This window comes from Mycteria americana, chromosome 2 (assembly GCF_035582795.1).
Source record: "Mycteria americana isolate JAX WOST 10 ecotype Jacksonville Zoo and Gardens chromosome 2, USCA_MyAme_1.0, whole genome shotgun sequence".
Taxonomy (NCBI): domain Eukaryota; kingdom Metazoa; phylum Chordata; class Aves; order Ciconiiformes; family Ciconiidae; genus Mycteria; species Mycteria americana.
In genome coordinates this window covers 985479-1010779 of record NC_134366.1, presented here as the reverse complement: position 1 = coordinate 1010779, position 25301 = coordinate 985479, and the positions used below count along the sequence as shown (strand labels likewise).

At 44.4% G+C, this 25301-nt stretch overlaps 1 protein-coding gene across 3 annotated transcripts in view; it reads right to left on the bottom strand.

The window, feature by feature from the left end:
* Window positions 1-25301, bottom strand: part of MAP4 (microtubule associated protein 4) — a 166351-nt gene that overhangs the window by 6638 nt on the left and 134412 nt on the right. For all 3 annotated transcript variants that reach the window (XM_075492147.1, XM_075492148.1, XM_075492149.1), the window contains exons 13-20: window positions 16621-16721; window positions 15493-15705; window positions 13816-13993; window positions 8316-8375; window positions 7828-8153; window positions 5520-5648; window positions 3840-3932; window positions 1673-1753 (exon numbers count right to left, since the gene is read on the bottom strand). In XM_075492147.1, coding sequence (XP_075348262.1) covers window positions 1673-1753; window positions 3840-3932; window positions 5520-5648; window positions 7828-8153; window positions 8316-8375; window positions 13816-13993; window positions 15493-15705; window positions 16621-16721 — 1181 coding nt within the window. The remainder of the gene's footprint in view (window positions 1-1672; window positions 1754-3839; window positions 3933-5519; window positions 5649-7827; window positions 8154-8315; window positions 8376-13815; window positions 13994-15492; window positions 15706-16620; window positions 16722-25301) is intronic.

Sequence of the window (25301 nt, the reverse complement as noted above, 5' to 3'; positions counted from 1 at the left end):
AAAATCTTTCCTGCAGCTCCAGGTAAATGAAAATTTCCTCTATTCCAGAATTAACTTCCTGTCTAACTACTTGGAGATCTTTCATTTCATACAAGCATAGGATAATTTATAGTGGAAGGAACTTCTGGTCATCTGGTCTAAACCCCTACTAAGTTGACATTATAACTTTCCATGGGAAAAAACAGTACTACCAAAAAACCCCAGATAAGAGGATCACCTCTCCCAATCGTGTCAGCAATCACCAGCTGGCACCTACGTGCACAGAATGTTCTGCTACAGGTCATCTCACAGAGAAAATGAAAATCTTTCTTTTTGACTGTGACAAGAATTCGTTCACTTACAACCTACTCTAAAAAGCTTATTGAGAATTACCATGATAATTTGCAATACATCTTTCTCAGGAAGCATGAATCCTCCCAGTACTTGTGAAGAGGGATGAGTCAAAGCCCTGATGTCTTGTTTGCTCAGAATTAGTAGAACAGCACAGTTCGGCCTCCTGCTACGCTGTTGCATGTTCATGTACCCCGACTCGGTGACACCAGACACTCCAAAAAGGTGAGATCATGGCTGCTGAATTTGATTTTCTTGGGGGTTGCTAGTAAAGTTACTACAGCTTTTATAATGAGTACTTGTTTGCTTGGAACTGGAATAAGACTAAATGTATCTCACAGAATGCATTTTAAAATAATGTTTGCTATCAGCTAGGGTAGACATACCCAGTTATGACTCCTCATGATTTCACCTGGGGATCCAAACAATTATACCTAAATGGAAGTGTATTTCTGGTAAGATTTCTAACATTAATTGTTTTGAGTTTGCAATGGGAGACACGTTTAAAGGCTTGGGCTTGCATTTAGAGAGCCAAATACTCAGACTCTGGTGCCAGAAATAAACTTTAGATCTTAACGCTTGATACAGAGGCTCAGATGGGAAGTGTGATCCTTATCTCTTTTTAGATTTTCTACCTCTGACCATTTCCCAATCCATCTAAACAGGTCAAGCCAAAGGGTAGAGAAACACATGTACATTCCAAATCACCTTGTTAAATCTTCAACAGCACGTACACTACCTGCACTTTGTAAAATCTACCTCTTTACTGTTGCTTTCTTTCAAAAGAGAGGGGAAAATACTAAAGCACAACAAAAGCTTTTACCCAGGAAACCTATCTGTGTTTGTGTCAGATATTTCTGGCAAATATAACGTGAGTAGGAGTAATACCTACTGCTTTCGAACATGTCTTCTTGGGTATCTTGGAGGGGAGAAGAAATTATCCGTGTACAGAAGGCAAAATGGGTACCCAAACAGAGTGTCCCAGCTAGGAACCACTTCACTTAGGCAGAACGTCCATCACTTCTACCAGAGCAATCCTAAAGCTGAATCATAGTTTGCTACTAACCACAGCTCTTGTCCACCGGATTCCTAAAAGCTTTAACTGAAGCCACAGACTAGAACGACGGACTTTCCAGACATGCCCATCAGCACTGTGGTTCAGGAATTCAGCATCGGGGAGGCTTCTATCAGAAGCGATCACTGTAACTACTTGAACAAGAAAACATCTTGGAGGAGGACACTAATATTACAGTGCCCCAAAGGGAGTGAGCAGATATAAAAATGAATAAAAGGAAATGCTTTTATAGGAAGCCAGACTGGCCGCTGCGCCTCGTCTACTCACATTGGTACAGGCAGTGCTGGATTTGGGGGCGTTGGATGGCTGGGAACAACTGCCTGAAGCTGGTTTGGGGGCATTTGGAACCTGGAAATAATAAGCACTTTATTCTCTATTCTCAAAGCAAAAAGCTTAAGGAGTTGAGCAAGGAGGAAAAAGCGCAGTGGAAAGGAGAGTGTGGGAAAGAGAAAACGAAAGCAGGCGCACACTCGTCCCCTAGAGTTGGGAACGTGCCCAGGACAGGACAGTAAAGAGGAAAGGACAGGTTTGGTGATTCACGAGAAGAAAGAACAGTTCACTAATGTAGTTGATCAAGCAGGAATAATATCCCCCACATTTAAAGCACATTTCTGTTGGCCTTAAAAAAAGGAAAAGTATGTGTAAGACTTGTTGTCCCCTAAAAGGCTATACAAGGTAAGAGTGGCAAAATTAAAGGGGCCTATAAAATACAGCTCCTTTGAGCGCCTGAACAGTTAAGTTACAACAGCTGCTCTTTAACAGCGTAGCCAAAGGGACTTCTGCCACAAAACACTGATCATGTATAAACAGTCTGTTCCAAACTTGGGTGACAAAACCAGATGAAATATGCAGTAGGAACAGAAATACGCATAGCTAAAAACAGTATTATGAGGGCACCTAACTGACACGATGGTCTCCACGTCAGTTTTTCTTTCTATGGCGCAGAGAATTCTCCCGCGTGAGCATTCCTACGGGAAGCTCCATGCACACGTGTATGCACCCCTATAAACATGGGGTAAGTCATGGAAATACCAAATAAGAATGGCAAATCCCACCAATGATGAGAATCCACAAACTGGAAGGCAAGGAGGGCAGCAGAGATGCGTGCCCAGCGACTCTCAACGGGGAGTCAAGCTTAATTAAGCGAACCCTGCACGTGAGATTCAACATCTGTCTCTTACCATCTTGGCAACCGACCTGTAGGGAACAAGTTTGTTAAGAACCCAGATTTGGCTGCCTCTTGCAAAGATTTAAGGAAGAATTGGTCATGGAGAGTTAAGGTTCAGCCAGCTAGTCAAATACACATGTATTTCCCAAGAAAAGCGGCCACAGCAGTTTGCACCACAGTCAGGCCTAGGTAGCATTCGTATCCGCTGAACCAGACTATCAAACCGAACGCACTGACTACAGCAACAGTAAGTCTGGCCCCAGAAATTGAATATTTGCACCTTGAACACTACACAAAGCAAGGATACAGGAAGTTTCATTGATGCTGGCACTCAGGCACCGGGCACAGAGAAAGAGTCACAAGATGTGATAGCTGGACATCTCTCCTCAGGAACCCGGCATATTTAAACACCAATGGAAAAAATTTCCTTGGGCTTAAGTACTTCAGTGTCTTTTTGAAACCATCCAATCTTTGTATTTCCGCAAACCATCCCTAGTACAAACAGCCTAGCATAGATTTGTTAAGGCAGTACAGATTTGCCCACAAGGAAACAAGCCTGCCAAACTCTAGTCATGTTTTCAAAAGCTTTACTATCTAGATAGTTAACTTGGTTTTTTTGCCAGACACTTGCAGGCTATAATACTCCAAACCAAGTACACAGACATTACAGGATTAGCCTTCTATTTTAATAAGCTCAACTCTGCTGCCAGAGATACCAGTAGCCTTTAAATTTAAAAATTAATCGCAGCTCAAAGATTAAGTCCCAGAGTCTTTTCCTCCTCCTTTTTCAAAGTCTCCCTTCTTGTGAAACAAGAAGTGAAATTAATCTGACTCGGGCTTGCTCTGTTAGCCAGTGAAGAGTAACAGGCACTTCTAGGCCACAATTGATTTCATCTAAAAAATCAGACATCTAAAATAGGTCAGAGGACTGATGCGGTGCCTCCATTGACTGCAGAGGGAATCCATGGTGAACTAACTCCTGGGGTCAACGATGTGCACATCCTACATTTGGTCATGAATACCATGTAAACCATGCGAGAAATGGGTCAGGTGTATTTGTAGTACTATGAAACAAAACACACATATTCAACCTAGCATCCCATGGCGAAAAAAAAACCAATTCTCCAGCCTACATTATTTCCAGAAGCCCTGAAACTCTGCCACACCTTTCTGCCTGAAACACAGCATTCGTAAGACTGACATATAAAAACATAGTACAAGAGAAGGAGTTAGTAGAAAGACAGCTTGCCCAGAGCCCATACTTACATTCCCACCTCCAGGGACATGCTTAATATTGTCCTTGGAACCACACTTGGACTGAACATGGCTGTAGTTCGCTTTTTTGGAGACTATCTGGACCTGGAACGTTACAGAATGGAAAACAACACAAGGGAAGAGGACTGGTTAGAGTTGTCATATGGCAGGCTGGAGTGGACGCTCTAACACGGTGGATAAACAAGGAGTTGTGTTAAAATCAATCCAACTTTAGTATTAGGTGTGAAAGCAACTGAGGAGGAGAGTGAGAAAAAAGAGTGAACGAAACAAGAGGCTGCACAGACAGTGTTAGTGCGAGAGCGTAAGCGCTACCGTGAGGACCGCTTCTCCATATACTCTACGGGTGAGCATCACCGGGTGGGCGCCTGCCTGCCAGAAGGGCCGGGTTCATCTACGTCCTCTGTGAAGCCTCCCAGGAGGTCTCTGGCGAGAGCTGCCCCAGAGCAGGGAGAGCCAGCTCAGCTGCCTCCTTCCTCCACGGACCAAAGCCGTGGGGCCACCACTTCCAACAATGCTACGAACTGCCCGGTGTCTGCACTTTATTTCCATTTGCCTGGATTGGCTCAGGTCTTGGGTAACGTCTTTCAAAACCTCTGGGCAGTAAAGCCCGGTCCGAGAAAGAATTCTTCTGATGAAGGTTGTCAAACCTTCGGTTAAATTTTATCAGGCAAGTCTTATGTTAATTAAATTGTTTCTCCTTTAAACTAAAATGACTTGGACTTTTTCAAAATACAAAAGGAGTATGCTAAGTGAGCTTTTACTCACAAAGGTAGTAACTGAGTTAGAGTAACAGGCCCGTGTTTACAAAGGTTAGTTACAACACGTGTTTAGTCTGGGAGTTATTTAACACAGCACAAAACGTGGCAGAAGCTGTATCTAGAGTACTTTCTAGAAAGAGGCGATAAATTCGAAGCACAAAAGGAATCACCAGAACATTCTCACTTTAGCAGGTTTCCAAAAGCTCCTTAGCCAGTTCAGAAAGACTGGATTCAGTGCAACAGCAGCTCTGAAAATGTACTCGTGCCATGGCAGTTTGTAACGGTTTACTGACTTCTCTAGAGGTACAAATGCCATCCGTTCATTAACAGGCTCTGCCTGATAATACCTGAATTAAACCAGCACTGCAGGCACTCCTGCCTCACTCCCCACCACGTGTGCTGAAATACCATGCCACGACAGCTTCGGAGCAACCCGCCAAATGGTGACCGCCTCATGCATGGAGTTAAAGAGTTTTGATACGACTGGGTCAGGAATATTGCAGGAAAGATACTGAGTCCTTAACATTCTGCAATCTGAATGAAAGCATGCAGCACTGAACTAAAGCTCTCTCTTCCCAGTTACAAGCTAGTGCTGTGTACAAAGAACTGGACTTAAGGGAAACCTCTGACTCCTGATAAGTTAGGCCTATCTACCTAAAAGTGAAAATGGAGGACTCTGCTCTGAACACATTTACATTTACAGCAGGCATGGAGAAGATACCTACAATAGTGATCTCTGAACGTGTTTAACTGAGACCATCTCGGGGTTTACAAGAAAGAATTGGAAAAGTGTCTGTGCAAGGAACAGTGACACTGACAGGAGAAAGCAGAAGAGTTGAAGAGAGGGGAAAGTGACTCAAAATGGAAATGTTTTCCTTCATCTCCCACAGAGAAAAGTCTGAAATAAACTCACTTTCCCATTGGGCTGTTTTGGGGCACCCTCTTTTGATACGGTTGTTTTAGTAGTAGCCATTTTAGAGACTGCATTGGGTTCAGACTTTCGTGCAGCAGCGGCTGATTCTGGCTTTTTCTCTATTTTCCCCTAGATGGAGACAAATGGATGATTTCAACCAGCAAAAGCAAAAGTCTGGGCAGGAGAGCACGGGAACACAAGCTACCCAGACAAACTTAGTGGCACAGATGACCCAGGAGAACTTCTTACATGCTGTAATTCTCAGGCAAAGTATAATCCCATGCCCCGGAACAATAAAACTAAGGGGGTGGAGGGGAAGCAACATCACTCAGGCACAGCATGAAACAGGCACCCTGGGGTCATAAAACAGTAATTAAGTTCTCCATTTCTCAAAAAGCTCATAGGTGCCCTTCATCAGTATCTCATCATTTCCCCAACGGTCACGATGGCAGGTCTCCACGTGACCCCAGTACCTTATATTCTGCCAAAAAATTAAACTCAATCTTTTAGTAACCCAACAGCAGCACAGGACCACCTCCTTCACGTGAAGGACATTATACAGATCTCAGAGGCCAACACGTCCACTGGCTGATTTTCTTTGCCCTCGAGCTCCGAGCACTCTGCTGGATACAGATACACTGTGCTTCCATTTCTGATTTCGCACCCACACGCTGATTGGACTCAGGCCTTGAGATCAACAGCTGATTTAGCTTTTAACTAATCAAATGCAGGTGGATCTAGCTAAGCACAAAACTGAATGAAAATGTACAGATTTTTAGAAAAAAAATCAGCAACTACCTGAGAATATCCATTCTTCTGCTAATCTAGATCCAGTTAAGGGCAGCAGAACTTGCATTTTTTTGAGGGGGTCAGCATAAATCCTATATTTCACTAAGCTACCAGCAACAGAATGGTAAACAAAACCCCCCCAGCACTCCTAAGGCATTCTCATACTCTAAAAACATCCCAGCATAAAAAAGACTATGCAAAGGACAATTTTCTTAAAAGTACAATTGTTAGGATTTCACAATTCTATGAAAATATTTAGAAAATAAAGGACAGTACAGTTAAATGTAAAAATAAATTCCCTTAAACTGACACAATAACCCTGTAAGCTAAGAAGCTCTGCAATCCTCAGAACCCTGGCACAGTTTAAAATAACAGAACAGTCTCATGTGTTCTTTTTGACCAGATGGCAGGCGGCTTTCTGAACTTCTGTTTGGTTTCAAGCTACAATATACAGTATATGAAAGGGTCACCCTCCTGCTTGCCTCAAAGTTTTTCAGCAGACTTGGTTTGTCATTTCCAGAAACTCTGTTTTGGGGAGTGGAATTTTCTGTCCTCTAGACCTCTAAGCTCTGAGGACTGTACTATGATAGCATACAACTAAGATACTCCTAACTCTGAAGAATAAATCCACGCTGTATGGATGCTGTCTGTGGCACACAACAGCACAGCCCAAGACTGCCCTTGACTTTACTGTGCCTGAGAGGAGATTAAGGCTCCCAGCATGAAACGTGCTCTCTTAGCATCAGATTGAAGTTATATGCAGAGTTATTCATTACTGCAGACCTGCAGCAAAGATAAGTGGGCAAATTTGTTCCACTTTGTGGAAATTAAAGCCCTCCGACTATGGGCAAGCTGCTAACACATTTGGTCAGGTAGATATTCACAGTGAAAGTGTAATTTAAGACCGTTACTGATTGAGAGCCTCGAGTTATAACTATGTACACGCTTTTCCCTACAAAGCATTCAACGCTACCCTCCTTCTTTTCTTGTGGCCACCAGAAGTTATCCAAAGAGCAGCATATGCAGACCCATTTCACATCAGCTTTAGGCCTGATAAGTTGAACAGAATCCCTGTTCCTAGACCTGGGAAAGGTGCTGTGGAACTTGCTCCTGAATCCAGATTTCCTGCATCGTAGTGCATTATTCCACCTTCTGTACCATTCAGCAGACTCGATTCCTCTATTCAAAGGCAAAGTTTTGGAATATAGACAAGGTTTTGAGCTTTCAATACCAACTAGTTTCTATGTCAAGACATACGACAGAAAAGCAGAACCACAGTTTTTAATTCCTGTAGGTATGCCAGTAAACACCATGAAGGCTCTTCAGGTGGATTCCTTCTGTACACTATCACTGCCTTGTTAATGCCTTGTGCATAAACCAAGAACCCAAAGAGGAGCTCTGCAGAGCATAAATGAGAAGAGCAGTGAGGATACAGCCACCAAATTAGCAAAGAGCACCCATAATGCTTAAGAGCTACTGTTCCAAAGCGCATATTGTTATCAAATTTGAAGAAACTTACCTTTCCTCCACCAGGCTGATGTTTAATATTATCCGTTGATCCAATTTTGGAACGTACATTTTTCAGATCTGGAGCAGAAACGCTGCTGGTCGGGCGAGGAGGCTTGGAAACAGTGCTGGGTTTAGTCGGAGCCTTAGCAGTTGTCGTTTTTTTAGCATCTGCTGTTGCAGTTGAGGTTGTGGTGGGTTTGGTTGCAGCAGGCTTGGTTTTGGGACGACTGGTAGCTACTCCAGGTAAAGTAGGTGCGCTGGAGGTGGTGGTAGAAGGAGTGGTGGCACTACTTTTTACTGCATTTCCAGTAGCACTCTTAGGGCGGCTCAAGTCTGCTACAATTATCACAGCAATAGTTGGGAGGGAAGGGGGAAAAAGATGGGTCAGAGGCCATTTATACAAACTTCCTCAGAGTCCTAAAGATGTACAGTGGCCCGCTTAATAAGCACAGCCCCGAACAAGGAGGAGTTGATTAGATGGAAACCGAACCAAGTTACCTGATGGTGACTTTGCAGAGGTCTTCTTGGCATCTGCAGGCTTTGCATCCGTCTTGATAGCTGCCCAACACAAAACGCACTGGTAAGTATTTCAGAGTGGGAGCCAGTTTGCACAGACGAGAGCCTGGGATCCCGGCACAGCCTGCCCTGGAGGTCAGGGGCTCTCCGCAGCTCCTCACACACCAACGGTCCTTTTCACCCACAGTCCCCATTTCTAACATGCTGCTTGAAATAAAGCACTTCAAGAATGAACTGCTCCGTTTGAACACCAGGCTGAGGTGGTCCTCACTGTAACAGCAAATCTCATTCATGTTTTCCAGCAAAAGGATCGATTCACCATTCAATGATGCAACGCAGCTGGGGTATTGTTTGCACTTTGTTTTTTCTTAAAATAACTTTCTCAATCTGACAGCACTCACTAACATTATTTTAATCCCATCCCAATTTCATTTCTTGAAAAACCAAACCAAACAAAAAAAGCCCTACCCCCACCCCCCCAAAAAGAAAACCCCAAAGTTCCTGTCTTTACTAAATAGAAGGAGCTTCGGCTGGAACTCAGGAAAAAAAGGAGAGTTTATGACCTTTGGAAGAAGGGGCAGGCAACTCAGGAGGACTATAAGGATGTTGTGAGGTTATGCAGGGAGAAAATTAGAAGGGCCAAAGCCCAACTGGAACTTAATCTGGCTACTGCTGTAAAAGACAATAAAAAGAGTTTCTATAAATACCTTAGGAACAAAAGGAGGGCTACGGAGAATCTCCGTCCTTTACTGGACATGGGGGGCAACATGGTGACAAAGGCTGAGGCAAAGGCTGAGGTACTTAATGCCTTCTTTGCCTCAGTCTTTAGTGTAAGACCAGTTGTTCTCGGGGTACCCAGCCCCCTGAGCTGGAAGACAGGGATGGGGAGCAGAATGAAGCCCCATAATCCAAGGGGAGATGGTTAGAGACCTGCTGCACCACTTAGACACACACAAGTCTATGGGGCCGGATGGGATCCACCCAAGGGTACTGAGGGAGCTGGTGGAAGTGCTCACCAAGCCACTCTCAATCCTTTACCCGCAGTCCTGGCTCACCGGGGAGGTCCCAGTTGACTGGAGATTAGCCAATGTGACGCCCATCTACAAGAAGGGCTGGAAGGAGGATCCGGGGAACTACAGGGCTGTCAGCCTGACCTCGGTGCTGGGGAAGCTGATGGAGCAGATCATCTTGAGTGCCATCACGCGGCACGTTCAGGACAACCAGGTGATCAGGCCCAGCCAGCATGGGTTTAGGAAAGGCATGTCCCGCTTGACTAACCTGATCTCCTTCTGTGACAAGGTGACCCGCTCAACTGGATGAGGGGAAGGCTGTGGATGTTGTCTACCTAGACCTTAGTAAAGCCTTTGACATGGTTTCCCACAATGTTCTTCTGGAGAAACGGGCCGCTCATGGCTTGGACAGGCATACGCTTCGCGGGGTAAAGAACTGTCTGGATGGCCGGGCCCAAAGAGCTGTGGTGAATGGAGTTAAATCCAGTTGGCGGCTGGTCACAAGTGGTGTTCCCCAGGGATCAGTACTGGGGCCAGTTCTGTTTAATATCTTTATCAATGATCTGGATGAGGGGATTGAGTGTCGATTACACCAAGCTGGGTGGGAGTGTTGATCTGCTGGAGGGGAGGAAGGCTCTGCAGAGGGATCTGGACAGGCTGGATCCATGGGCTGGGGCCAATTGTACGAGGTTCAACAAGGCTCAGTGTCGGGTCCTGCACTGGGGTCACAGCAACCCCATGCAACGCTACAGGCATGGGGAAGAGTGGCTGGAGAGCTGCCCGGAGGAAAAGGACCTGGGGGTGTTGGTCGACAGCCGCCTGAACATGAGCCAGCAGTGTGCCCAGGTGGCCAAGAAAGCCAATGGCATCCTGGCTTGTATCAGCTATAGTGTGGCCAGCAGGAGCAGGGCAGTGACCGTGCCCCTGTACTCGGCACTGGTGAGGCCGCACCTCGAATGCTGTGTTCAGTGTTGGGCCCCTCACCACAAGAGAGACATTGAGGGGCTGGAGCGTGTCCAGAGAAGGGCAACGGAGCTGGGGAAGGGTCTGGAGCACAAGGCTGATGGGGAGCGGCTGAGGGACCTGGGTTTGTTCAGCCTGGAGAAAAGGAGGCTGAGGGGAGACCTCATCGCTCTCTACAACTGCCTGAAAGGAGGGGGTAGAGAGGTGGGGTCGGTCTCTTCTCCCAGGTAACAAGTGACAGGACGAGAGGAAATGGCCTCAAGTTGCGCCAGGGGAGGTTTAGACTGGATATGAGGAAATTTTACTTCACCGAAAGGGTTGTCCAGCACTGGACCAGGCTGCCCAGGGAAGTGGTGGAGTCCCCATCCCTGGGGGTATTTAAAAGCTGTGTGGACGTGGTGCTCAGGGACATGGTGTAGTGGTGGGCTTGGCAGCACTGAGTTAACGGTTGGACTTGATGGTCTTAAAGGTCTTCTCCAACCTATGCGATTCCATGATTCTATGTATAACCTTGGTATTATTGCTAGATCAGTTCTTACCAATGCCAGTTTTCTTGCACGGAAGCTATTGCACATATTTTGGTCCCTACTATAATCGTATAAAACCAAAAATCAATCACTAAACTGAACTACGCCTTTGGGCAAACACTAATGATCATGACCTGATTACATTTCACATAGACAGAGGACAGTCTAAACCAGGAATGCGTCTATATTTCTCAAAGCAGAATAAAACCGTACACAAAGTTGATCAAGGAGAAATCACAGACTGAAAAATATAAACAAAACCTTATTTTAAAGGGCTCTTTGAAAATGAAATTCTAGCTTTTTTACTATCAATGACGGACAAACTTTGGCTAAAATCTGCTTCGTTTCAATAGCCAAAGGAAGGCAACATTAAAAACAAACACCAAAGGGAAAAAATCTAAGTTAGAAATTATGAAAACCCCCATCTTTTAGTATTTAATTCCCATTAACAGTCTTAGCTTCTTAGATAAACTCAAGTAGCTGGCAGGGTATTTTATGGAATGCCAATATAGAAAAGAGCAAGCAGAAGAGGCAGATAACTATAGGCCAAGTTAGTCTGGATCATTCCATCCAGACTTTGCTCAAAGCATTCAATTAAACACCACAGGTAAGATACTAGCTAATGAGATAAACACGTTTGGATAATTTAATGAGGCCTAAAGGATAGATATAATTAACACCAAACTCTTCAAAAAGGGTCCTGTCAAACCAACCTAATCTCATTCTTTGAGACCACAATTTTAATTGGGAAAACTGTATGGACAGAACAGACTTAGTTTTGTATAAAGGAAAGAGGACTAATATGTTACTTTTATATATAAAGAGATGTTATTTCTACTCATGTGACTGGGGACCCAAATGCTGGAATGCTTTTGTCTATGTTAGTAACATGCAATGTTGAAAACCTGGAGAATGAGAAAGCTACTGGGAAAATGGCCTATAACAACAGTCCAAGACTTCGATCTTTTTCTGATCTGAAAGACAGAGAGGTGGTCTTGTGCAAACAAAAGGTCATTTTCACAGGAAGAAGGAAAAACTAAAAGTTAAAAAGAAAAAAAAAAGAAAAAAATCAAGCATCACATAGCCTACGGCTCTCATTTTAGTAGAGAAAGCAACTGACATTTAATACTTGCAAAAGTGAAACCACGGAATTTCAAAACAAGCCACTATACACACGTTTTTGAACAGCGAGAATGACTAAACACTTGAACAAACCACAAGGAAGTGAGAGTCTCTGTCTCTTGACACCTGAAAAGCAAGAGCAGATGTCCTTCTGCAATATCATCTTTAGCCAGAAACTCAAGATCCGTCTCATTGCTAGGTAATGAGAAACTCAGTTGTGATCAGAAGAGATCCAGGTCTCCATCACCTACATCTGTGGATCTAGCTGAAGTTGCACATGCTCTACCTAGACAGAATTGTTAAGTGTTTGGCTCGCTGTGATTCCCCTTCGGGCCCCACAACACCGTTCGTCCTCTATCACACCCTTGCTTTCTCCTCTTCCAAAACAGGACTCCCTTCTTTTACCATTCATGACTCCTCTGTGCATTTCCAGATCCAGACAAAACAGCTTTCACTCCTGATGGAGTTTCTCCAGCTGACCTCATCTCTCCCTCGCCCACCCAGTTCTCGCTGTACTTTGACAATGTCCCACCACCCTCGCTGGTGCAGAAGCCTCTTCCTCTGTACATCTTGCCACTTGGAACAACCTTCCTCCATCTCTGCATCACTGACTCCATCTCTTTCCAAATGTCATCAGAAAACACTTCTTTCTTTGTGTCTCAATTTTGGAAGGAGAAATTAACTGAACTCATTAAAACGTATTAAGCGTTCCAGGCTACAGTTTGCGTAAAAGACCACACAAAATGAGTTTTACAAGGATGTCCAGAGGATCAGTTAAGAAACATGGCTCTTGGAAACTGCAACACTTCCTCTATACAGGACTAATTATATTTCCCTCTAGAGCATAACGTATGGAATGTACATCTAGCCTAATATATTTCAACATAGTTAAAACACTACTATTCTTTTGGGAAAGACGGGTTATGAATTCATGCTCTGGGACTCATAGAACAAGGCAACCAATACGTATTATTAGTTTTACATGTTTACTGGCATATTTTGCCAATGAGGTCTCGTCATTTGAAAAGACCTGAGAACATTTAACTATATTTTTATCTGACATTAAATCTCTCAAGCTCCATTAACATGAGTGAAAACATTGTTTTCAAGATGCTAATAAGATGCTGATGTTTCACGCTGACTGTTGGGAACTCATGGGAAGTTCTCTCTTCGGCAACAGTAGGAGTGGGATACAGTTTTCTGATGAAGCTGATGTGATTTCAGTAGTTTGAGTGCTTCAAGTCCTCTTCTGGAGATTTGCTTTTCCCAAATTTTAAACTGGTTTTAGTGTTTATTCTGTTACTATGGCAAAATACAGAGGTAATAGCATCCTTTTTCTTAAACCAAGCACGCTCAGTAATTGTATTAACCCTGAATCACACAGAGCTGATTCCAGTTGGCCCTGAAGGTCGTTCAGATTTGGTTTTGGAAAAGGAAGCCCTGGAGAGAAAAAAGTCTGACCTATGGTCTCTGTGCCTTGGCACAGGGTCTTGTCTTGTGTTGTATTACAAGGGTTGAGATTTCAGCTATCACTAAGCTTGAAGTCAACTCCTGACTGACAGGTAGGCCAGTTCACACCTCGCAGAAGTACTGGTTAACAGCAGCTACGGCTTCTCCTAAGTGATCACATTTCAAGGGTTGGCTTTTTTTTTTTTTTTCCTTTTGAACCTGAAGATCACAAGCTTGTTTATTAGGAGACTAAACTGATGGGGCCACAGGATAACCTAGACACAGGAAAAAGCAGTCAGCGTACTGGAATACGTGAGAAAGACATCACAGCATGAACCAGCGGTGCGACTCAAACAGAAACCGGCAGCTGGCTAGAACGAGAGATCTGACGAAAAACAGGAGAATACTTACATGTTGGCCTCTTCGGTGGAGAAGTAGCAGTATTTTTCGCACCAGCAGCCGTAGTGACTGGTGATGCCGCTGTTGTCCTAGGAGTAGCAGGGCTGCTCTTGACAGTAGTTCTAGGAGTGGCAGATGATGGAGGCTTTGAAAGTGAGGTCCGCTTATCTGTGGTCTTCGCATCTGCAACCTGAAAATGAACAGGCTACATTAAAGCCAATATTTCACTGACAGTCTCTTCAAAGTGTTTGCCAACAAAAAGCCTGAAATAAATGGAAATAGTTTAAATTCTTAAACACATAAGCTAGGCACCGCTGCAACATTATAATGCAGAAAATTAAAAATATAATTAAGGCATGCAGAAGCAATGGACTATATTCAGTGCAGGACACAGAGCACAGACCCTGCTGAGTATTAGAATTCATCCAGGTCTGTTTCAGCATTAATCCGTGGAGGTCATTTACAGATGTGAACAAGGTTTTGATGTCTGAACAAAATGGAAAACATCGGTCCACCAGCAATACTTCTGGGAGAGATTTCTTTCCTTCATGAGCAGAAGTGCCTCCTAAGCTAATGCGGCATTCATTAAAACACTGTGGACATAAGAATTAGGTGTCCGTGGTTCCTTCCTCACTTGGAAAACTATTTCACGTCTGTCCCTGGTAAGTCACTTGTTTGTCAACTGAGTGATCTCTTAAGTATTAAAATACTGAGTTAAACGCATGGAAACAAATGGGATGAGATTTTGATTTCATCAAAAAGGGATTCAGAATCATGCAAAAACTTAAACAAAACTGAAGACACTGGTTCACAAAAAAATTACAGATTTAAGCCTGTGCTTTCATACTCTTTTTGTTATTTTTATTTAGTTAGTTTTAAAAGACACTCAAATGCAGTTATTTAAGCTTAAATGTATAGTAGAAATGCTAGCATTTAGACATCAACTGAAAGCTTCTGAAATAGATCTTAACATTCCCTTTCAAATTTGAATTCTCCTCCTATATAATATCACAAGTTAACGTAGGGAAGATTCAAGGGACGTTTCCTGTTCTTAACATTACATGTGGATACCCTACTTCAGCTTTAAGATGCAACACTGAGAACTATCCACAAATCTTCTCTTATTGGAGAATTACAAACCTCCAATATTTCCTAAGCACGTCAGTGTATTATCAGGTATCTTTGTACAGTTTTTATAATGACCAGACATCATAAAGAGACAATCAGTGGGAAATACTGGAGTGTTCAAACTGATTCCCCCCCCGCCCAATATTCATATCGAAGCTCTCCATTCAGTTTTCGCATGCTCTTGTCTGGATTTAAGAGTTATCCTATGTTTGTAGTGTATCTATATTTTAAAAACCCTCCTCCTTTAGTAACGGAAAGAAAGAAAGAATTATCTTGTGTACTTCACGACAGTTCACAAGGAGAATCGTGGTAATACTGTCAAGTTTAATTTTCTCCTCTGCGATGACACAATTACATGCTTGGGACTTGATGTCTCCAGTGGGTTCATGGAAGCTGATACTAATAACCGTGCAGCTCTCATGAGACAGTGAATCACATTCCTGATCCTGTCCTCCCATGATTAGCACTAGAATTATGTTTTGACTCTTGGGTAAGACAGCTGGTAAGGTAACATGTAAATAAGTTCTCGGAGCTCCCACACAAAAGCAAATCGTTTCTTACCTTTGGTTTGGTCTCTTTTGGAGTTAAGGTGGAGGGACGTGTAGTACTGGTGGCTGGGCGTTTAGCAGTGGTGGCTGAAGTAGGACCTGCAGTAGGGCTCGTGGGTTTTTTGTTTGGGCCAGGCGTGGCAGAGGCTGGCCGCTTGGGGCTGGTAGCGGACAGGGGCCTGGCTTTCGTTGCTGCAGGCTTTGTAGATGATGTGGATGCGGCAGGCTTTATGTTTTTTCAAAAAGCAAAATCCAGTATAAAACCAAAAAAAAAATACAACAAAAATAGCGCATTGTAAACCAAAACATTGAGCTGCAAGAACATAAAAATGATATTTTAAATGAAACAAAAAATAATTTTAGCTTTCTGTTTTCTGAGCATAACAAAGACCAAAACGAAGCAGAAGAGGGCTGCCTTTGGAGGCCAGTGGAGTTTTGCCATTCAATTCAAAGCGAACAGGATTTATTCCAGCAACATCTAAAGCAACAGAAGGAATCGCTGGTAAAGCTGGGATTAGTAACTGGGCGTTCCTGGCACCTAGTCCTGCGTGCAATACACAGGACATTGCTTTCCAATTACATGCACACAACGGACTGCAAGCTCTAAATCCTCATCTGATCAACTCTAGCGGTCATATGTCCACTGCCTTCGAGGGGACCAAGAAGCCCCTGCCCTCACCACTGCTCTAAGAATTTGGGGCTGGATTTTGCTGAATGCTGCAAGCTTCTGAAAGCAGGTCTCTCTCATGTTTCATAAACAGCCCTAAAATAAGAGAATATCAGATCCTGAGCAAGATCTCTGAATGGTAATTGTAATGCAAATAAACGTGTTGTAAACAACTAGGAGAGTATCAGTGTAGCGGAAGTGTTATCATACATGTTTGCTACTTCTACACCACCGATAACCAACCAGAGAATTAATTTAAATAAAGCCTGCCACAAATTTATTAAATCCACTTTCAGTCACACCGCTACAGGCCGAGTTGTTTGCAACTTCATAACTGGATGTCTTTGTTTCAGTAAAATGGCTCACAAACGGCAGCTCAGAAAACAGAACTTCTGTTGCCACAGCTTAAGAAGCGGAAAAGCCAGCAAATAAAAACCATGGAAGCAAAGATGCTGAACATGAAACGACAACTACCTTTGTCTTCTTCTCAGGGCTGGGAGGAAGCTCTTTGTTGGGAGGTGCTGTGATATCGTTCCCCGTCACAGCTTCAGCTGGTTTGGTCTCTTCTGGTTTTGCTGGGAAGAAAAAAAAAAGGAAGGGATTTTTTTTTTTTTTTAATATATATATATATATATATATAAAATTTTTTTTAGTTTACTATTATTCAACACAGTAGCAGGAGGAGACAGAAGTGAGACAGTTACAGACTGGCTGTTTCTGGAAAATTCCCCCAAGTCAGAACACCTATAGGAAGAAAGATTTTCCCTGTAAGAGGACAGGTTCATCCAGATGCCATTAGCATCAATTCCAGTGGGGAAAAGACAGGCAGCACATGAAAGAAACCTCTGGTTTAATTAAAATAGCAAACCTTCCCATCTTTCAAGTTATTAAAATAAATGGTTGGAATGTTAATGGTGAAGTTCTGATCTCTTCCAGGTTTTATACTATGACTTATCCTGAAGTAGGGCCCTGTTTTTAATCTGTCCCTATCATTAGGGCTGTTTCGTCTTCTTGACCTTTCTTCTGCCCACATCCACACGTTGCAGCTCTCCGCGAGCAGGGAGGATTCCCGGCAGCCGAAGGGAGCCGGACTGTGAACGGGATAGGTCGTACAGGAAAGCAGGAACATGGAAATCCCGTTCTAACACGCGTGGATCATACCGACCCTTGTTAGTGTGGAAGCCACGGTGGCATGCTGCTCTACGCAGTGCTTCACAGCGCAAAGCTTTGATGCCGTGACAAGGGTTGCCGGTTTTTCACTGTGATTGTTCATTTTTGTCATTGCCACCCGAGGTTGTTACGCTGAGAGGGGACAGCAAATACACACGCTCTTCTCGTAACAGCGGCAGAGCAGCCACAACCACTTCCTTTTCTCCTTTTAAAACCCAGTCTCTAAAGCATTGTCCAGCCACCAGCAGAAGGATAACTACTGCCCTCCAAAGCAAACAATATACCAAAACATTAATTTAGTAGCAGCTTCACCAAGTTTTCTCCCTAAATCTTATAAATCCCGCAGTAGAACTGCCATGCTGCTTTGCACCATGAGATATGCAAGAGGCAATTTCCCTAAAAAGAGCTTTTAAAACACTAATTCTCAGCGGTGTGGCTGTACAACTGCACTGCTATGAGCTGTCTTCCGCTGCGATTCCTGTGGCATTTGAATTTTATGAAGGATACTGTGCAAACAACCCATCACAAATTTAAGCATTTTCCCTTGTCATCTGGGGATTAAAATAAAGCGTATCTGTGTTGGATGTTTCTTTTTATAACAAGGCAACAGATTGTAATGCTGGGGCGCATGCTAAGGGCCCACCAGACAATAGCGTAACAATTCCAACAGTAGAAAGGTTGTTTTCCACGTCTTTTGAAAGTTACTATTTATATTTCACATTTTCTTGCTTGTCAGTCTTGAAGGGAGCGTCTCAGAGGACAGTTCAAATCTGGTACAAACCCCACTGTTGAAACAAGCAAAATAAAATAAAATCGTGCCTTCCGCCTGCCCCGGCGATGCGCAATGGCAAGATGGTTTTGTTGTTGTTGTTTATTTTTCTGACTCCAGGACAAGTTTAGAAGCCTTTTTTTCCTTGCATTGCATTAGCCTCTTCCTAGCCATTTAGCTTCCAAGTCATACTAAATGTTTTACAGCACTGGGTTTAGCATCCTAGGTGTACAAAAAAAGACCTGTGAAGAAAAACAAGCACCAAAATGTACAGGCTGGACACTGCTTTTAATGCCAAATTCTGAAGAATCATTCACGTTCACCTAGAAAGCCCATTTTTTTGTAGCTAAGGCTCCTCTATACCAGTTTTCTCCACTACATTTCCATAAACCTTTATATTCTCCCTCATTTAACTTGTCTGTTTTATCTACAGCAATACCAGAAAGAGCAATTGTTCCCGTTTCTGAATAACAACCTTCTGTCCATTCACTGCTCTCTGCTCCCGGGACCCCACGCCTAAGGGTGGCTTTATTTTGAATCCTACCAGTCTCAAATATCTCAGACATCAAGGTGACCTTCCATCCGTTGGAAGTTACCTTTTGTGTACTGACTGTCGTTATTATTTCAGCTAATTCAGCGGCAACAGTAAACCTCTCGCTTGATGACAGTATCACAGCATCCACGCAGCAACGTGAATTTGTCTGCTCAGGGAGCCTCACGCAGCTCCTCAAAAAACCTCAACTTCCAAAGTTTTAGGATTTAAACTCCAGCAGCTTCCATGCTTCTGAACTAATGACAACATGAATTTCATGTTATTTCATGTTACTTAATCAAATACAGGCTACTATACAAGAAATTTGGAGTGAGTAACTTCAACACAAAGTTATCAGAGAGTACATTAAGGTTCTACAAAACAAATAGGATTTTTTTTTTTTTAATGTAAACCAGAAATGTAGCATCACCAAGGTGATTGAGCTACACTGCGGGATAGCACATACACAGGTTAAGCAACTTGCATCTATAAATAATAATAATAATAATGATAAACCCAGGAGAGCTGGGTAGGGAACTTCCCTATTGCAGGGGCCACAGGACCGTTATCCAGGTTCCATCTCTCAGAGCCTCTGAAACAGTGGGGTGCCCAACCCCGTACACAGCCGTACGGGACTGCAGAAGGATAGTTTTGTTTTGTGCTGCCTCAACTTGAGTAACAACCCAACGTGCTCATCAGTACATTCGCTTTCATTCGTCGTTTAATTATGAGGGCACTCTCCGCCATACAGAGCGGAGAGCTGCCTGGGAAGATATCCTAGTTACAGGGAATATTAGGAAAGCTGCCAAATGTTAATAAAATTTGTTCATTAGTCGGCAAGAATTACTTATGAGACTTTTCAGTTTGCTTGTTCCCCCAAGCATGGCAACAAACCTCTGAAAGATATTTCAAAGGCATTTTGTCGGGAGCTCTGGCAGGGGTTGCTGCTCTGTCCTGAGCAGGGCTGCTCCTTCAGCCGCCGCAGCTCCTGCTCCTCGCAGCATCCGCCGACGGAGAAAACTCGGCTCTGCTGAGTCAGCACCCAGAAGTGAATTACTCCTGGGGGAAAGGGGGACAGGAACTTGAAGGAGAGAGGGAAGGACATTCCAATCTGGCATCTTCCACCGATAAACTCAAAGGCATAACCCTGCAATCAGGTACTTTCTCCCTGCTGCTACTCACTGCAATGGCAAGCTGCACCGTGCTGTTTGGTGCATCCATCCTCATCCCCAGCTTACCATTCATTACTCACCAAGTGTGTTTTTAATGGTGGAAATCAAACTTTTTTGCATGTGTTAGTTCACAATACTGCGAGGCACCGCTGCTTCACAATTTCTAAGAGCGACACTGGAAGAAATTACTCATATCTAAGCACAGCAGAGAAAACAAATGACTCCACAATAACGACTAAACCCACAAACCGCAGACTCCAGAATTTTGTCCGAGGTTTTACAGACATCAGTTATGAAAGAGCAAGCTTGATAAGTGGTGCTTACGTCTCCCTTAACAGCGATACCAAGTGTCCTTCAGACACGCTCCAGCCGGCAGAAGGAGGGATGGTCGGGATTCCTGACGTGCTGTGTGGAGGAGGGACCCCCCGGGGTGGCCCGGCACTTCTCACATGGACACCGTGCTTCAGTTACTTCGTATTTATAGTACCTATCTGCCTCTAGATTATTTTAGACACAACAGGCCAGTTCTGAGAAAAACGCTGAAGACAACTATCCTGCATATCAAAGATAATTGCAATGTTTTCCTTGACAAGGTTTTGCTCTCATCTGCTGCAGGAGGATTTTGACGCTCGCAGATGCAGCCTTGCTGTCAGACAAGTGCCTTCTCATATAAAAATCTGCTCAAATTCAGCAACGTTATAATTAACTGGAAAAAAAAAACCCAAACCCCACCCCATAGTTTGAACCCTCTTGCTGGTTGAAGCCTCAGGTGACTCCCCGCATTGGCCATGCTCAGTGGCCCATCTCCTAGTGCTTCCCAGGCTGCATCCACACCATCCCCAGCGTCCGCTGCGGACAAGCCACCTCTTCCAGGTTCCCGTGCGGATGGAGCTGAGCAAACCAAGACCTACACAACTTGTAGGTGGCAGAAACCAGACTTCTCCCCTACTGATCCTGCACCAGCCTTGCCACAGCGCTCACCACCCCGGTGCTAGGCTAGGTTGGTCAACCAAACCCTGCTCAAAGGCAGTCCCTAAGCTGTAGTAACACACAGCCAAGACCACGCGCAGAAGTCGTAGCACTAAAACTACGTTTGGCAAAGGCACGCTAAGGCCAACAAGTTCAAAAGCGTATTTTTAAAATAAATTTGTCACCAGAAAGCAGATATTTGCCATCGCTGGATGAAGGACCCAGCAAACAAGACCACATGGTGTTCAGAGAAAAGTGAAGTCAGAGAGAACAACACTCCTAACAAATCAGCAGTGGTGATTTTTCAGAATAAATAGTAAAAATGAGATGATCTGTGCCAAAAACTGACACTCAAAAAAAAGCTTCAGCTCCTTGTTATAAAAGGGGACAATACTCTTCCTATAGTTCTTAAAAATTATGGAAAATGTAACTCATTATGTTTGTCTCGTACAAGCAGAGTGAGCCATAAAAAAAACCACTAATGAGGAAATTTATAATTCTGCCTCCAACAGCCAAGTTTAAATACTGTGATGCGAATAAAGCATGTGGGGCCATCCACGCAGCCGTGGAGTAGGCACGGCTCCTGAAAGGCAATTCATCCTGATTTTTAGGTATCAGCAGCCACTCGTAACAAGTTATTTACACAAGAACCCTGGTGTCTGAGGAGACTCTTAACATATTTTATCCTTAACCTCTTACTTCTATCCATGCTGCCACTCTCTCGGTGGTTACTAGCAGCAGGTGAGTTACCATTAGAAGAAGTGTAATGTGTTATAAAGCAATCGAAGCAGATGATGCAATGCTATCTTTTTTTCCCCAAAAAGAACAGACTGTAGAACAGCTACCTTATCGACCGTATAAAAGACCGAAGCTGTCCTCCAAGGCTCAATGTTTAAATAGACTATTATTTCTTTAAAAAAAACCCCAACTTCCCTGTTTGAACAGCGAGTCTCTCTCCAAAGTTTCCTATATAGCACTAACACAGCTCAAGAGAAGAACTGAAGAACTGTCCAAGGAGCCTTCACGCACATCTTGCAACTAGTCCTTCAGACCCAACCCATTCCACTGCGTCCACAGAAAACTGTCATCCACTAACCACAAAATTCTGATGTCAAAGCTTTTCCTCTGGTTCTCTTTCCTCTAGGGAGACTTTCTCTCATTAGAAGGAGGTTAAGGAATGGAGCATTTCCCCTTCCTATCACAAGGATGTACAGAACCTCCCTCCAAATGTATTAAAAAAAAAAAAAGGATAATGATGGAGAGTTTGGCTGATTTTAAGCTCTGCTGTCTGAAAACCACAGGCGTCTTTTGAAAAAGACCCAGGAACAAGACAAACCAAACTCAGTGTTTTGACGGAGTTTTGCAGATGCTAAGGGGGGCTCTTCCTCAAAAGCAGCACCAAAGCAGGGGCAAAAGCTGCTGAAGTCTGTTTGAAAACGGAACAGCTGGGCAATAGGAAACGACAGCAGAGGTGACGTCCACCTTCACACTTCTGAATGAAGCGGCAGAGTAACACAGTAAGGAAGGGCAGGGTGACACGAACTGCCACGCCGCTCCTTCGAGCTGCGCTAGCCCAACATAAAAAGGAGGACTGCAAACCCACATATTGAAAGTTAAGACAATGCTTCATGATTTTAACCTTGAACTCCTTACTCAGAATGCAATTACACCTATTGCACAGGGTTATTGTGAGAATTCAGCAATCTGCCTGCGTGGATATACCAAAGCGGTCAAGCGACATCCACCCGAGAGTACTGAAGGAACTGGCAGGAGTGCTCACCAAGCCCCTTTCCATCATTTACCAGCAGTCCTGGCTAACCGGGGAGATCCCAGTTGGCTGGGGGTTAGCAAATGTGACGCCCATCTACAAGAAGGGCCGGAAGGAGGATCCGGGGAACTACAGGCCTGTCAGCCTAACCTCGGTGCTGGGGAAGCTTACGGAGCAGATCATCCTGAGTGCCATCACACGGCATGTAGAGGACAACCAAGGGATCAAGCCCAGCCAGCATGGGTTCAGGAAAGGCAGGTCCTGCTTGACCAACCTGATCTCCTTCTGTGACAAGGTGACCCACCTAGTGGATGAGGGGAAGGCTGTGGATGTTGTCTATCTAGACTTCAGTAAAGCCTTTGACATGGTTTCCCACAGCATTCTCCTGGAGAAACTGGCTGCTCATGGCTGGACGGGTGTGCTCTTCGCTGGGTAAAGAACTGGCTGGATGGCCGGGCCCAAAGAGCTGTGGTGAATGGAGTTAAATCCAGTTGGTGGCCGGTCACAAGCGGTGTCCCCAGGGCTCTGTGTTGGGGCCAGTCCTGTTTAATATCTTTATCAATGATCTGGACGAAGGGATCACGTGCGCCCTCAGTAAGTTTGCAGATGACACCAAGCTGGGCGGGAGGGTTGATCTGCTGGAGGGGAGGAAGGCTCTGCAGAGGGATCTGGACAGGCTGGATCCATGGGCTGGGGCCAATTGTACGAGGTTCAACAAGGCTCAGTGCCGGGTCCTGCACTTGGGCCACAGCAACCCCATGCAACGCTACAGGCTTGGGGAAGAGTGGCTGGAGAGCTGCCCGGAGGAAAAGGACCTGGGGGTGTTGGTCGACAGCCGCCTGAACATGAGCCGGCAGTGTGCCCAGGTGGCCAAGAAAGCCAACGGCATCCTGGCTTGTATCAGCAATAGTGTGGCCAGCAGGAGCAGGGCAGTGACCGTGCCCCTGTGCTCGGCACTGGTGAGGCCGCACCTCGAATGCTGTGTTCAGTGTTGGGCCCCTCACCACAAGAGAGACATTGAGGGGCTGGAGCGTGTCCAGAGAAGGGCAACGGAGCTGGGGAAGGGTCTGGAGCACAAGGCTGATGGGGAGCGGCTGAGGGACCTGGGGTTGTTCAGCCTGGAGAAAAGGAGGCTGAGGGGAGACCTCATCGCTCTCTACAACTGCCTGAAAGGAGGGAGTAGAGAGGTGGGGTCGGTCTCTTCTCCCAGGTAACAAGTGACAGGACGAGAGGAAATGGCCTCAAGTTGCGCCAGGGGAGGTTTAGACTGGATATGAGGAAATTTTACTTCACCGAAAGGGTTGTCCAGCACTGGACCAGGCTGCCCAGGGCAGTGGTGGAGTCCCCATCCCTGGGGGTATTTAAAAGCCGTGTGGATGAGGTGCTCAGGGACATGGTGTAGTGGTGGGCTTGGTAGTGTTAGGTTTATGGTTGGACTCTATGATCTTAAAGGTCTTTTCCAACCTATACGATTCTGTGATTTTCTGACATAGGAACACAGAGCAATGAAGGGTTGGAAGGCACCTCGGAGGTCACCAGCCCAACCCATCACTCAAAGCAGGTCCCAGCAGATCAGGTTGCTTACAGTCGTGGCCAGCATAATTTCCAAATATAAGGAAAAACTTCTTCAATGTGAGGGAGGTCAAACACTGGACGAGGCCCAAAGAGATGGCGAGATCTCAGTCCTTGGAGACATTCAGACCTGGAAGGGACACACATGGCCCTGGACCAACCTGATCTACTTACACGTAGTTTTGAGTCGGGGGTTAAACTGGAGACCTCCAGAGCTCTGTTCCAGTCTAAGTGACTCTGTATTACAGCTACGTAGTGGAGGATGCCCACATTGTACACAATTAATCATATGTCTTCTTGAAGCCAAGTCCCAATTATGAATAACTATATATAGTTTTCCTAACCATAAGGAGGAAAAACACCACCCCACTCTCCTCAAAAAAAATAATCTCCCACCATCCTGTGACTTGCAGTCTAGAGACTACCCGCTTGTCCAACAGCTTTTTAGCCCATATAATCATTTAACAACAGAATAGCAGAACAACGTAGATGGAAGGAATGTCTGGAGGTCATTTAGCCCAATCCCCCACTCAAATGATACCAGGTTGGCTTGGGGTTTTTTCAGTCATCTTCTGAGCATCTCCAAGGGTGGAGATTCCACATCTTGCGGCTTATCCTCCAATATTTGATCAGTGTCATGGTAAAAAAAAAAAAAAAATTAAAATAAAATATCACAATTCAAATTCCTGGCACAAGATGTTTTATAGCTTCACTGTAAATTGCTCACAAGTCACCCAACATCATCTGCTTTTGTCTGCTGCTGCTATTTTCCTTCGATGACCCATATTCTTATAGTGGAAAAACTGAACAGTCTTCTCTTGCTCACAACTTTCATGTCATCGATGACTTATAGACTGTAATCACAACCATCTCCAAGTCCTCTCTCTCCCAGCCTAAAGAGTCTTAGTTTATTTGGCCATTCCCGATATGAACTCCTCTCATACAATGCCTTTATTTATCATACTTCTAATTCTATTACAACCTTTTTGAGGCAGAGGACAACATGCAGATTTACACATCGTATTCAGAATGCAAGTGCATAATGGATTTATAAATTGATATCATTTTTTCTAGTTTGTTCTCTCTTCCTTTCCGAATTCCTAGAACTCCATTTGGTGAAGGAAAGCCACACAAAAGCATCCTTATAACATCTATAAAATCCTTACAACAGTAGCATTATTGCTCTTCCTCTACAAGTACAGA